The 15,790-nt window shown below is 33.5% G+C and overlaps 1 protein-coding gene across 4 annotated transcripts in view; it reads left to right on the forward strand.

The window, feature by feature from the left end:
• GALNT13 (polypeptide N-acetylgalactosaminyltransferase 13) overlaps positions 1–15,790 on the forward strand; it is a 431,664-nt gene that overhangs the window by 243,341 nt on the left and 172,533 nt on the right. For all 4 annotated transcript variants that reach the window (XM_006921079.1, XM_006921078.1, XM_025039467.1 and 1 more), the window contains 3 exons: positions 11,678–11,844; positions 12,489–12,696; positions 15,307–15,477. In XM_006921079.1, coding sequence (XP_006921141.1) covers positions 11,678–11,844; positions 12,489–12,696; positions 15,307–15,477 — 546 coding nt within the window. The remainder of the gene's footprint in view (positions 1–11,677; positions 11,845–12,488; positions 12,697–15,306; positions 15,478–15,790) is intronic.

Here is a 15,790-nt window from a genome sequence, read left to right on the forward strand (position 1 = left end):
CAGTAGTCTCTGTTATCCATGGAGTATATGTTCCAAGACCCCCAGTAGATGACTGAAACCACATATAGTACTATACATATATACATATATACACATATGTATGTGTGTGTGTTTTTTCTATACATACATACCTTTTTACTTAAAAGAAGCACTTTATGGTTTCTCTTTGGCATATCTGAATTGCCAGCATCATTATTCTTGTGCTTTGGAGCCACTATTAAGTAAAATAAGAGTTACTTGAACATGAGCACTGTGATACACAGCAGTCAATTTGATAACTGAGAAGGCTACTAAGTGACTAACAGGTAGGTAGTGTATACAGCATGATAAGTTGGACAAAGGTATGATTTGCATCCAGGGCAGGACCAAGCTGAACGGTGAGAGGTTTTGTCATGCTACTCATTTAAAACTTATGAGTTGTTTATTAGTGAAATTGTCCTTTTAATATTTTGAGGCAGCTCTTGACTGTGGGTAACTGAAAATGCAGAAAGCGAAATCATGGATGGATAAGGGGGGACCACTGTAAAGAAATATTTCATATTAAAAGAATTCTATAGCTAGAAATTCCCATTAGATTACTAAGAGGAAAGATTTTTTTCAGGTCTTTTCTTGAAAACAGTAACTGCAGTGTGATTTTTTACAGACTTCAGAATGACTCCATTCTCTTATTGTGTTGAATTACCTAACAACCTATTTAAATAAGGAAAGGGAAATAAATACATAAAACATACTGGGAGCTTAGGAGAGTGAACAGTTGAATACCTTACCTTGAACATTATTGGTGATATTCAGGGAAGAAAACATCCCAAATACAAGAATTCAGAGATAGAGATAAAGACATGAGAGAGAGCTATGTTTCCTGAAGCAATCTGGAGACTTTCAATACTGCTGAGCAGTTACATTCCTGCCCAGTGAGAGGAGAAGGTGACAGAAGTGGGGCTGGGCCGGATCAGGAGGGTCATTTCAGTGTTGGCTTAGGCAATGCAATGTCATCAATACATTTGAATAAAGGAGCGGCTTTTTGGATCTGCATTTAGATCTGCAAGGAGAGGGTTATACTTTGGGGATTAAGAATGTTCCACAAATGTACCATATTGACTTTATGCAATAACTTGAAGTGGTGGTGGTCTATGAAGAAGGTACAGCAGAAGGGAAGGATAAGAAAGGTACTGAGAAAGGAATCATCAGGATTTGGTGACTCATGAGGTCAAAATCACTTTCATAAATATAAATGTCAACATCAAAGTTTCTAGCTTTGAACCTGGATGGATTGAGTTTTTATTATCTCAGAGAGGTGAAACAGGAGGCTCAGGTGGTCAGTTGACTTGGATAAGGCCATAAATGAGGGCAGAAGCAAAGCCTGTCCAGATTCCAGGCGTATTGATGTAAAATTCGGTGTTATTTTTTCTAACAAATGTAAGAATGTAAACTTATGAATGTCAGTAGTGAATAATTTTGTTGCAAAGTCATTTTCATTGCAGTTATCACATTCACTAAACACATTTATTTTAGACAACCCATTGTTAACTACTTTCAGTGGCATGAAAGAGTTTTATTCAGAGGTCACAGAAAGAGAACAACTTCATAAATTTGTGTTCCAAAACAACAAAGGCCACAGAACTTACTTGAATGGTATTACTTGAATTATAGTTCATTTCCAAAATTCAGGAGAGTTCTTCACAATAGAAAGAATATAAAACTTGCTTGTATAATACTCATTTTTATGTCTTCGAAAAAATACTGTTTATTAACTATTGACGTCATGGAAATAACTCAAATGGGAGTACATGATTACCATTTATTTGGTAGAAATTACATCTATGAACTTTTATTTTTTAATATAAACCAGATGTCAGCTGAGTGTACCCAGTCTGTTAAAGTCACTATGAGGTCAGTTTAAACCGCAAAAGAATTATCTGTGGAAGTCCAGAGCTCTTCTCAAGATTTATTCAATTCCCTGGTGGATTTAGAATTTTGTAATTGCTTTTGTGACTGCATTTTCTGTTCCTCACAGAGCAATCCAGATATGAAACCTGGCGTCTTTCTCAAATTAAACGCATAGTCATGTAACCAGTAATGCAGTGCATTTATGAGTAGTGTAAATTTCATGAACCATGGAAGGGGAGGTGGGGCTGCATTATAACAGTGTAGTCAAATATGAATTTAGACATAACTCATCTTTAAAGTATCCTCCAACTATTGTTACCAACTCAAGGGGTTTGTTTTTCTTGCACAAGGCAAAGCCAAAAGAAACATTTACAGGAGTTTGCAGCAAAGAAAGTAAAGGTTTATTTTTAAAAAATGGCACCAAGCCTAGAGACACAGGTGAGCTAGTGCTCAAAGACCTGGCTCCCAGATGGCCTCTAGGGAATAGGTTATATAGAGAAAAACTCATTAGTCGAGGTAGCTAAGGAAGTTGAGGTCATGGGCTCTAATGATAAGTCGGGCTAGGGTTGGAGGCAGTTGTTCGTTGATCATTGCGTGAGGTCCTGATGTCAGTCATGGGAGTCCTGTCTTGTTTCAAGTGGATGATGGTAGGGTCTTTAGCATTCATGGGGTGCAAGCTGCAGGACGTTATCTTTAATTTGACTGAAACTTCAGTTTCTGTGGTCAACAGACCCGAGGCTTTGGTCCTGTGAGTGTTTGATGCTGACCTAAGGGCTTAATGTTTAAGGGAGTGATCCTACAGTATGCAGAAGGATAAGGTTAAAAAAAGAAGCAAGTAAACCCAAGGCCAATTTGAATCAAGAAGAAAGAGAAGAGAAAAAGTCATTTTTAAGAAGTGAAGATTTGCAGTTACACTATCACTGAGGAAAATCCGCTGGCTACTTTAGCCTCTCAGCTTTTTACTTGCTCCTCACCTCTCTCTAGTCCTTTTTAAAAGCCTTTCTATAGTGTTTCTCACCTCATGCCCCCACTCCTCTGTAGCAGAGTAAAGGCTCCCCTTATTTCATTCAAACAATAATGACTTCCTTTGTTTCCTGGGAATTAAAACTGTCAGACTGTAGCCTGCTTCCCCTAGTTCCTTATGTAGGAATTCTCCATAACAAAGGCAATTTCTTCCTTAAGTGGCAAAAGACCTTATCCTATCAGGTGAAAGGTAGGAGGGCAGCTTTTGACAGTCAGATTTACAGGGTTTGAAACCTAGCTCCACAGGATTTGAAACCTAGCTCCATCATTTAGAAGCAAGTTACTTAAGTGATCTGCACATCAGGTTTTCATTTATCAAATAGAGGTAACAATGTGACTAATTCCTAAGGAATATTATAAGGATTATCAACTGCTTACTCCACAGGAAAAAAACAATAACCACCACCTTGACAGACAGTCCTAAAGATATTGGAAAGAGGAGGCTAAGGTGGGTATTTATAGAGATTGAGGGTCTGGGTTTAAGCGGCCTAAGACTGGTCTTTCAATAGAGGAATCTTTTTGGGATTGGTCAGGTATGTGATATAATAGTTTAGGATCAGTGGATATAATGAGGAGATGATTGGGACATGAGGTCATTTTGATTGACATTTGGCTGTAATATAACCTTTGCCTACTGCACCTGCGGTTACCCAGGATTCAGTCTAAGTAGATTAATGAACTTCTGGGCATATGTATGATATTGTAATGATGGTATAACAAAGCTAAGGTTATGGAGAGATTAGAGTAGTACTAACTGTACAAGAGCTTGTGGCTCAATGAAACCAGCTGCTATTTTATGATTTTTCACTCCTTTGTGCCTCAGGCTGTAGGAGTAATTTATAACCATAAAATGGGGGTTTCAGGGAGGTCCTAAGGGAGGTCTTTAGGATGGATCTTCCTTCCCCAGTTGCTCCTGTCTACCTAATTACCTACAAGTTTATCTAGTTAAGATACATATATTGTTCTGAGAAGATAGCTGTTTGCCCACGTGAGCAACCTAGTCTCCTTAAAAAAAAAAAATTGTTTGAGCAATTTATTTATGGTTTGAATAATGTATTTTCGGGAAGTTCTTTAAGCATGCAGTGAAGCTATCTATACATTTTTAGCCTTATCATAGTCCTAATAGTTAACCTATGTTGTTGTAGGAGGTTTCAGTTCTTGGGGTCAAATGAGATGACCCATATAAAATATATAGTACAATGCTGCTACAGACTTAAGAGTTCAATAAATGTATGCCACTCAGTACTAGCTTCCTTATTATGACGTTTCTTAAATCAGAGCTTGACTGCTGGAGAGCACCACCTAACCCTGGCAGAGGAATGCAAGATTTGATAATCAGATCAATGGACGGGGAGCAAGTAGTGGCGGGCAGTCCCAGCTTTGGTTAGTAAAAGGGAATGCACGTGGGTAAATATTTCATGGATATTCAAGAGTAGGCAAAAAGCAGAGATCTCAGCAGGCAGCAGGACATGACTCTGAGTTCTTCCAGTAGAAAATAATAAGCAGAGATTAAGGTAAGTGAGGAGGAAGATTTAATAGCAGGCAGCCACAACTGGCCAGAGAAACTTTAGAGTAATAAATGATTTAGGAATAAAAGGGAAAAACACTCCATATTGCTACATTGGACAAACAAGTAAAGCAGATCTCAAACCAGGATGGTTTAGATACCAGATCTATAGTTGAAACTGCATTATGAATGAAATGGAAGCTTGGCCACCGGAATTAAGAATAAAAGATAAATTATTAGAACATGGCAATGGTCAGAATCCTAACAGAAATGAGGCTGACCCGAATAATATATAGATCTTATCTATAATATTTTATACAGTGGTTCATAATATAAGAATAATATAATAATAAAGTACCTTCACATAATCCCTTTATAATTTCATTTGTTTTCCTAAAAAATCCTGCAATTTATATATCGCAGTGTGACAGTAAAATACTCAGTCTCTCTGACTCCAACTCTGTGGGCTGCATTGTTTCCTTGGCCTTCAGGCTAATAGCTCCTGCTTTAGACATGCTAATCATTAGAGGAATTCTGCTTTGGGCTTGAGTTTTGAGAAAAACTGCCCCTCTCATTTTCCCTTCCCTTAACATAAAAGAATCCTGAATTCCGAGGTTTCATACAATGGATTTGAAGATTGGGACGTTTAACTTCCCCATTTGGCAGCTTCTCGATCAATAAACCCTTCCTTACTCCCAAATCCGATGTTTTGAACTTTGGCCTTTTGACGTGGTAGGCACATGGACTTTGGATGGATAACTACAGCAATATTATTCCAATTTAGGTGATGACAGAAGTGAACCTTAGAGAATTCGCTCACAGATCCTAAATGACAGAACTGGGAGGCAAACATTATCCAGACAGAGAGCTTGTTCCAATTTGTCCAAGTAGGAATGATGTTATTGAGATTTGAGGGGAATGTGTTATAATAGAAAGACTTGCAGACTCATTTTCGTACACTTTTTCCCTTCCCTATCCCTAGTTCATTTTTTTGCACTGGCTCTAGAAGCTTGAATAACAAAACCAACTGATGATATGAAAAAAAATGTAGAAAAATTGGTGTTTCTACACTTCTAGTTCAGGTAATAACAAAGCAGGGCTATGATTGGGAAGTTAGTTGCTCTGATAATTCATACAATAGCCTGACTGATTGTGAAGTTCTTATTCCTCAACCCCTTATTAAATATATTTTGTGACATGCAGAATGCTAGATTCTAGAGAGGCAGAGATAAATAAGACGGATTTTTCTCTTCTTTTAAAGAATGCCCTAGTCTATTGGATTAGATAGAGTTACTGTGAAAGAGTATAAGTAAAAAGATTGAGGCAGATACGAGGTGTAAGTCCAGGGAATAGGGCAGAATGGTTATCTATGAGATTAAGGAAGGGAAGAGAAAGAAATTACCCAGGTTCCTGTTCCTGTTTCCTCCAGATGATCAGTCTTTCTCTGGAGGTCCTTATGGCATATTTCAGAAGCCAAGAAGCAAAGGCGTCTGGAAATGTATCTATAAGCCAATAACTCTCCCAACCCACCCATCCAAATACTTAGAAGAAAATAGAAGGAGCAAGGAGTGGCTCTAATAGCAAAGAATCCAGAGATGAGAACAGGTCTACCTGAATTTTAAAATAAAGCTGCTTGGGGCAGATGGATAAAAATCTAATTTTTAAAAATTACTGAAGTAATTATGACATACTTTTGGAAGGTTTAATGAAATGTAAATATAAATCGATACAGAGAAACCCATGCAAAATTAAGTGCTTCATTTTATTGAGGCCCCAAGCTGTTCAATTATTATAAAAGAACTGCTTGCCTGTTGTCCAAGTCTTCTTTGCATGGATGCATTGGAAAATGATGAAATTTCGCTGTGTGAATATGAATGTTAATGATTGGGAAACAGAGACCACACGTAATTCTGCAAGGTTCAACACAATTTCCATAGCTTTTAAAAATAAGAAGGATATAGAGCCCTAGTAAGTCTTTATTTTTAATTATTGTTATTAATCTTCTTTGATTGAGGCAATATAAGGTAACCACTGACTCATTGAGCAGTGATCTAACAAGTCAAGCAAACTACAAAGTTGACAGCCTTTGCTTGTAGTCCTAAATAGATTTTGCCTAACTAAACCACTATGTAATTATGGATCCTTTGTGATTTCACATTTTCATCTTATAGTCAATTTTTCTTTCTTTGATGTGGCATATTGTGTTCAGTAATTTATCTGAAAACATCAATATGGTTTTGAAAAGGATAAAATCAAATCGTAACAGTCTATATTCCCATAACATGTGCATACCCAAAGTGAAAGATGGTAAATGGTTACACTATCTCACTATATTTCCATGTTTCAGGCATTAAAACATGATCCTACCCACAAATTCCCTCTGAAGTAGAACAAGTTGGATTTATTTCTCAGATATTTATATAAATCAGCAGCTGATAGTGAGAAGACTGGACCGATATTCATGCACATCTAGATGACAGAAGAAGATATTGTAAGTGGTGTGGAGAAGACTTTCTGACTCCAGGGCTTACAGTTACAGGAAAATAGTGACTTACTAATGTCATCAGACAAAAACATAGAAAGGAACATTAACCTTATGCATCTTATTTTAAAATGTTGATATAAGCAAAAAAGAAGGTTTTATATGTATATTTAAAAATCAGTGTTTCTGGTGAATAACTTTAGGTAACAGTTTTCAACTTTGGCAGTACGTTCAAATCTCCAAGGGAGATATGTATATTATCTCTAATACCCATGGCCAGACCCTGGATACTATAATCCAAATCTCTGTTGCTGAAGCCCACACATCAGTGTTTTTTTTTCTTTTTTTTTAGTTCATCGGATGATTCTAATGTGTAGTCAAATTAAGAGCCACAGATATATTATTACAAAATTAAAAGGAAATAAACTTTTACTTCCTTTTAAGTATTATATATTTAGAATGTCATAATATAGTATAAATTCGAAATAATGCTATGATAAAGCTTATGATTTTACTGGAATACCAGATTTCAAGAACTTAATTGGAGTACTAGATATTAAGTATTTCTTTCATATTGATAAAAATTGCTATTGCAGTCTGCCACTTTTGCTCTCAAAGTTAATTATGTGTACATTGTGCTCCCACAATAATGTCAGTTTTACCAATCCCATTTAGCTGTTTACATTAAAAAAAAATAATGTCTTCATAAGATAGAGCTGCTAAAAGAGTATTTAGTTTGTATGTACATAATTTCAATGAAAACTAACTTTCTATGCTTAGTGTTAATAAAATGATCTTAGAAGAATGGCTATGTCTATTTGATTTAAAGATCTGTATTTGAGTGTAAGATTAAGGTGTATTTTTTAATAACTTAAATGTTTTTTTCTAATTTTTCAGACACCAGTAATGTATCATTTAAAATGTTTGATACAGCATATAATATGGGGCAGAAATCATTAGTTACTAATTTATTAAATAATAAGTTATTATTATTATTACTTTATTACAGAGTATTGAACTAGCTCTGCGACTTGAAACTTGTATTCTGTGAAACGAAAATTTGAATTAGTCAACTTTGAAAGTTCTTTCCAATTTCACAATTTGGAGATACTGAGCTTTACTCTGCAGTGTAGACCAAGCAATGTATACCATGCATTTCAGATTACCTTCTTTAATTTTATTATGTAAAAGATTTAAGAGCTAAGGTAGACAGTGGTAAAATTATCCTTGTAATATTACAAAGAAGTTGTTTGCCAGGTGTCAGGAAAAAGAGATTATTAGAGAAATTCAATTTATTTATTTTAAGTATTTCCCCCCACCTCCATCATATAGGTGTCTTTGGGGTTTTTGTTTGTTTTTAATTATTTCTGGAAAAATCAGTGAGTTAAAAATCTACCAACTCAGAAAATAAGACATTAAAAAAAAACTTTAAGTACTTTTTCTTGACTAAACAAAAAATTATTGTATTTACCTGTTCTAGGATAAATACTTAAAAAATAAAATTTATGTGTATGAAATCATGATGAGTTTTAAACTCAATGGTTAGTTCCAGTCATTGTCTACGAGCTGACAGTTATGTAGACAGTATTTCTTAAGCTTGGTCATGGCTGTTCATATATCATATTAAGTTATGGTCACTGTTTATATAATGCATGTGTAGAGTTTATCATCCAGCATTTCTTCAAAGAGATAACAATAAGATTCAGTATTGGACCAAAAAGGTATTGTCTGAAAAGAATATCAGGGAGGCAGAGGCAAGAATTAAATTCCATATGATGACACAAATATTTATTGTTGAAGCAATGATGACAATTTTGTATTTTCTTGCTAGTCAACAGCTGACTTATTTATATAGCTATACTTCTTATCATGTCATCCAAGGATGAGCAGTGTGGACATCATCAGAGACCTTATTAGAAACCTGGGCCCATCCCGGACCTACTGAATCACCATTTGCATTTTATCAAGATCCCTACATAATTTATTCGCAACTTAAAGTTTGAAAAGCACAATTTTACAGTACCAAGGAAGATACCTGAAGGAAGATGAAGCTGTTTTATATATTGTTGCTGAGATATGTGTTATGTGTCTCATATGTTAAGCAATACAACCTAAACCAGAAAAAATCCTCTTAGAATAAATAGATAAAAGAAATTACACAGCAACAAGAAACTGGTGTGACTGATTCATAAGCAAACATAACAATTTTAATAGAAATCTATGTTCAAATAAGTTTAAAACCTTTTTCTATAAGCTTTATTTAAGCATTGAATGGATTCTATTAATAAGATAGCATTATGCAAATATTTGTGTATTTGACAACTTTTTTTTTCTTTCCTAGTGATACATAAAATAATGTGTATCTTACCATAGGTGAAACAATAGCTTTGATGAAATACAAGCAATAATACCAGCTCAATGTATCACAAACCCATCACAAATAATGAATATTATATCTCTAGTTCATATATATACAATTGCACTTGAGATAACTAGATAAACTAACATAGAAAATTATTAATTTATATAGCTTAAGAATTATCCTATAAATGATTTTAGTATTATACAAAGTTTTCTCTGCTAAATAACTTTTTACATAGGGAAAAGAGGAAGAACTAATAAAAACATTAGCCACATTTTATTTTCATGCTACATTAAATAATAACACAGTGGAAATTTTCTCTAAGTAAACATAATAGCTACATTAATAGTAAATTAGTTCATTATAACTTTGTCACATACAATGACTATAAAATTAACATTTGTGAGCAGATTTTTTTTAAACCACAAAAGTAGAGCATGATAGAAATTGTTTAAGAAGCTAAATCTACATGTCTGCTTTTATTGATATTTGAAATGATTTATCTAAATTAAAATTCATTTTTTTCTCTGTTGGCATTTAGTGTAACATACAAAAAAATTGGTTTAGAATTAATCACTTTTGTCCAAATAAAGTAGCCTTTATAGACTGTTTTCCTTAGCTTAAAACCAGTAGTTATTTACTGTTAGACTGCTTTAAGCCTGTTTTTCCAGCTTCTTTATTGATGATGATGATGATCTTTATCATAATTTTTGCTTAGCATACTGAAAATGATGGGGTGTTTTGATGAGGCAGAAAAATTGGAGGATGAGGGAAATCATGGAGAGAACTTTCTGACTTACCAAGATGGCTTTCTAAGTTCATGCAGTGACTAGTTACAAGTCAAATGACAGAGCACATAGAAATTGCTTGACTCTTACCAGCAAAATGAGAAGGGATGATTATGAATCAAATTACTTTCTCTCTTTACATTTTTCTTTTCTTATATACACAATATATTTTATATTGTTGGTGTTTAATGAATTCTTTTCAAATAAATATATGCAGAAAAAATGTTGTAGTTCTGGTATATGTACATTCTTACCTAGCTATATTGCAGAAGACCTCGCTTAGGTGATATTTTAGACTGTTTTAAAAGATGATTAAAATCTCAATAGACACACAATCAATATTTGTTTTATTATATGCCTTCATTTCTCATATTTTATTGGATTTTTTTTTTAATTCGCCTGTGAAGGAGACTAACTTTAATGATGCTTATTTTGTGATAGGTTGTTCATGAGTGGCAAGCAGTATCTGGCTCATTTTATTTCATGGAAAAATTTTAATTCTCTAGCTCTTCAGAATATTTTTCATGAAAAAGTAACCTAAGATGAATAAACTTCTATTCCTGCTCTGGATACCCAGTAGCATATATATATATATTTAATATTCTATAATCATGATGATTTAAAATTACATGACAGAAATAGCTGAATGTTTTCAAGTTAACAAGGGTGAGGACCATCTGTGTGTTAAATGTTTGATGACCAAAAAAGCAATACACATATTATTTATCTTAGGGTACCATTTTGGTTTGATTACTTGAAAAGTAAAATCTGAACTGCTTTGGATTTAAGAGTAAAGTTAAAAGTTTTTGTCAAGACAACAAATTCTAATAGTAATGACAGCTATGGTTTAGTCCCTTACTAATCAGTACGCTTCAGGGACCAGCAGCATCTGAATTATCTAAAAGCTTTTTTAAAAATTCAGAATCTCAGGCTGCATGCCAACTTTACTAAATCAAAATCTGCATTTTAACAAATCCCTAGGTGATTCCTATGCCCATTAAAATTTGAGAAATTCTGGTGGCCTATGCATTCTCTTTCCTCATCTCCAATTTTGATTATAAGATACTAATTGAGAATCTGCAAAATATATCCTGGTCCCTAAACCCATCTTTCAAAGTAGACATGGTTTATAGCTTTCTCAAACAGAATCAAAAGCATGCATGACTAGATTTGAGAATAGAAAAATAATCTCAGTTTTACATGCTTCAAAACCCAGTGGATTTATGTCTTTTTATGTTCTTATGACTTTTTGAGTTACGTAATAATTCTTTTTTTCTGAACAAAGAATACCTTCTAAATGAATTCATCTGTCCTTGCTGTACCTGGTCTTCTACTGACAGTCTCAGAATGTTGTTTTAGCTTTCTTAGACTTGTGGAATTCATGCTGCTTTGTTCCCTGTAGGAGTTAAAATGAAATATTAGTAATTATGCATATTTAATTTTTGAAATGCCAACTGATTACTCATAGCATTTATAAAAAGAAAAATTATTTCAGATATTCATAAAATGTTTTCTTAGTAAGGGCCTTTCAAGTCTAAAATTGTGTTATTATGCATATTTTTATTACAATGAACAGGATGAAAAATGAATTATTTATTAACATATCCTTCTTCTTTACTTTTTTCCAGATGCAAGACAAAGGTCTACCCTGATCAACTTCCAAATACAAGTGTAGTGATCGTGTTTCATAATGAAGCTTGGAGCACTCTCCTTAGAACTGTATACAGTGTTATAAATCGTTCCCCACACTATTTACTTTCTGAGGTCATCTTGGTGGATGATGCCAGTGAAAGAGGTATAAATATTTTTCTTGTATTTTTTTTTTAATTAGAAAACTTTATTATGTCAAAAAAGACAGCTGGGAAATGATCTGTATTTTCCTTATAATTATACTAACCCTGAAACCACCCATCATCATCAGTGTATTTTCATCAATGTACCTAGTCAATGCCAAGTCTAGGAATAAGAAACTACTTCTTTCAGTTTCTCTCACCATTCCATTTGTTTCTTACTAACCCAAGAAATCAGCCAAAATGCCTTTCAAAATGGTTCATTTTTTTCCAAACTCAACTGCTCATATGATTGAGCATTTATATGACTTTATGGATACTTGCCTTTTCTTTCTTTCTTTTAGTCAGGATAAATGCAAAATAACTTATAATTACGGAGATTGCACTTACCAATGTGGCCCAGTTCCTAAATTAGAGTCTGTTATATTAACTTTCTATTTTATCCTTATTCTTGTCAGCCAAGTGATAGAGTTATAATGAATTGTACATTAATATACTGATGAAATCTCTATGTCTTTTTTTCACCTATTGCAAAAAATGTTGATAGGAGTTGGCCACTATTTCTGTGTGTTAAATTTTCATCCGGACAGTAGTTTCTCTGCGATGTCTTAAAAGTTTCAAACTTATAAATTCTTATTGCATGTTACAGATTTTCTCAAGTTGACATTAGAGAATTATGTAAAAAATTTAGAAGTGCCAGTGAAAATTATCAGAATGGAAGAGCGCTCTGGGTTAATACGTGCCCGCCTTCGAGGAGCAGCTGCTTCAAAAGGGCAGGTCATAACTTTTCTTGATGCACACTGTGAATGTACTTTAGGATGGCTGGAGCCCTTGCTGGCGAGAATAAAGGAAGACAGGTAAGAACTATGTGTTATGTTTTCCTGGGTTATGACTGTACCTGTTCGGACAGTTCTGGCTTTCCATCAAAACTTCTCTTCCAGGTTACTATTTTCAGATATTTTATGTAATAGCTTTTAAAAATGCTATCTCCACCACCCCCTATAATAAACACCTTCTCTGATTAATGCTGAACATAAATATTTAATTAAGAAGTAGTAAAATAATTCAAACAGTAAAAATGTGTTGAATATTCATATTGTAGGTGAAGGAAATAAGTCTAATTTGAAGTAATACAATTTTATAAAATTCATTTTCAAAGAACCTTATCATATCCTCACAACTATCCTGTGAGGTAGGTAATGTAGATATTCTTACCTGTACCTAATAGTAGGGAAGAATAAATAAGTTAATTGTTCAGTTCTTTCCATTCCCAGAGCAGTCTTATTTCTACTAGATCGCCGCCCTTATTCAAAGTCTAGTTCAAACCACCTTGAGGATCTTAAAAATAAACACACATAATCACAGATTACACTGAAATAAAATCATGATAAAAAAAATATATAGCAAGCACAGCTATAAAGAATAAGCTTAATTATTTAAACAGTATTCCCACTTTGTATATACAAATGGTGAAATCTGAAAGATTGAATAATACTTTATAGAAATTAAGAGCCCTCATGGATACCTGCAATTCTCTTCGATGATGATGCTATGCAGTATAAGCTTTTTTTTGTGGAGATGTTTATAAACATTAGTGATAAATGAGTATAATTCCTAAGCACTCATTGAAGACATCTACGTTGAATACCATCTGATATAATTACAAAGCACTGCATAACACCTTGCTTGCAGAGTCATTTCACCTACAGTAGAAAGGTTTTTCTAGAATTGAAGTTTTTAATTAAGCATCCAAGACAGGGGCTGCTTAGTGTGAGCTAGCCCAGCTACATTCATACATATGGCAGGATTTGGTACTTGCCAGGAAGATGAATGGAGGTTGTCAGTAAAATGAACCATAGCAGTTGAAGAAAACAGTAAGACTCTTTTAGTCAACTGAATGTAGTACATAGCTAATAACATTTTCCACTCCGTGTATTGTATAATACCCACATGAGGATAAGACTGGCAAAGTAAAATGAACTTGGAACATCTTAAATGTGTTTCCTGGCAACATTTCATACATTATGCTGCTTTTTAAAACATGTGTTTCATATCCTACTAAGTGATTTTTTAATATAATGTTGTTTCAATATGGTCATGCATAGATCATTTATTTTTTAATTTAACAACAGATTTAAATTGTATTTTCGTATAATGATCTCTAATGTCTTGTCCTACTTGTAAGTTCTAAAGTTTCCATTACTAGATAATAAAGTTCTGTTCAAGTTTGTTAGATCTAATTTCATCTTCCTACAAATTAAATCATTAAATTTAATGAAGAAAGAGAAAAATACGTTGATTTTGTAAGGACCAGCATTACCAAGAAGATTTTCCAAGGCTAGATGAACCTTGTTGACTTCAAAGAACTCCAGGCTTTGATCAATTGCGTGGAATATAACACTCAAATGAAAATGAGCATTGGTAATACTGGTATTACAAAACCAGAATAAATGATGGCCATTTCTTTACTTTTCACATGTATGGATAATTCAAAAGCATATTTGTATATTTACCTTCTACCAAATATGAAAAATAAGCTCTGCTCTTTAGACTTAGTTACAACCCATGAGAACTTGGGTAGACCTGAATTTTGCTTTAGAGATGACGGAAGGTTGATAAGAAAACATATAAACTGGGAGTAGGGAAGACTGGAGAAGGCACTAGATGGATTAAAAGAGTACCTAATGATCTCCCACGCAGAAGAATTTCTTACCCTAAAAAGCCACCATCAAAACAGCAAATCTTCTGGCTCTTCCTCTTACTTTAAGATGGGTTATGGGATAACACCAGAAACTGAAGTTGCTTATCTTTCTCTATCTTAAAATATGTAGATTGTTACTATAAACTCATAAGTCTAAGACAATTCACTCGGAAATTGCCGTGACTCTAATATCTTTCATAAGAAACATTTACTTATACTGATAATCATTATTTTTATTGCTGTTTCATTTTGTTGGTTTTTGTTTGTTTTTCCTGGTAGATATTTTCTCCATGAAGATTTTCTTAGAACCCTTTCTTTAAACTAACCTAATCCCTCTGAGATTCAGACTACCGGATCTAATTTCTAATCATCTGTTCTCCGGTCCCTGCATGCTATTACTTTTCTATAAAATAAATAGCTAAAATGATGCATATTATCAAAGCACATATATTAATCTTACTGTGGGTGGAGGTCTTATGAAAAATATGCCATGTTCATCCTTCTGAGTTAGTACTTAGACTGCATTTGAAATCAGCTTGAAGATCAGTTACTATATTTGATTAGATTATACCTGTATAAAGTAGACTATAAGAAAGATGTGGTAAAAGGAAATAATTTCATAGATAGAAATTACAAAATAAAAATAAAAGCATATTAAAGTCACAAAATAATTAAATTTCAACATATCGGCTATATCGAGTTTGAAGAAGCTAATGTGACATTTAAATTATTAATTATATGTAAACTGATTTTACTTTTTCTGCAGGAAAACAGTTGTATGTCCCATCATTGATGTGATTAGTGATGATACCTTTGAATATATGGCTGGGTCAGACATGACTTATGGGGGTTTTAACTGGAAACTGAATTTCCGTTGGTATCCTGTTCCACAAAGAGAAATGGATAGGCGGAAAGGAGACAGAACATTACCTGTCAGGTATGTAGATCATATTTTCTAAAGGATATCATGTGTATTCCTATAATACAATTAAAAATATTATAAATGTGTGTTCTCATTTTTAAGTCTTTTAAAGTCTTATACTTTTTATTGATATACGCATACATAGTTTCACCCTTTACATGATCATCTAAGAATCAGTGGCTACATTAAATCTAATTTAATATAATTAAATTAGCACAGGTAAAATTAAGTATTGGCAGAAGTGCCAATTTTTTTTCAAACTTTGTGTATTCCTATATTCAAAATATATTTATTGTAAGTTTTCTACATGACAGATATGTGCTAGCCT

The sequence above is a fragment of the Pteropus alecto genome, unplaced genomic scaffold (assembly GCF_000325575.1).
Source record: "Pteropus alecto unplaced genomic scaffold, ASM32557v1 scaffold3, whole genome shotgun sequence".
Taxonomy (NCBI): Eukaryota; Metazoa; Chordata; class Mammalia; order Chiroptera; family Pteropodidae; genus Pteropus; species Pteropus alecto.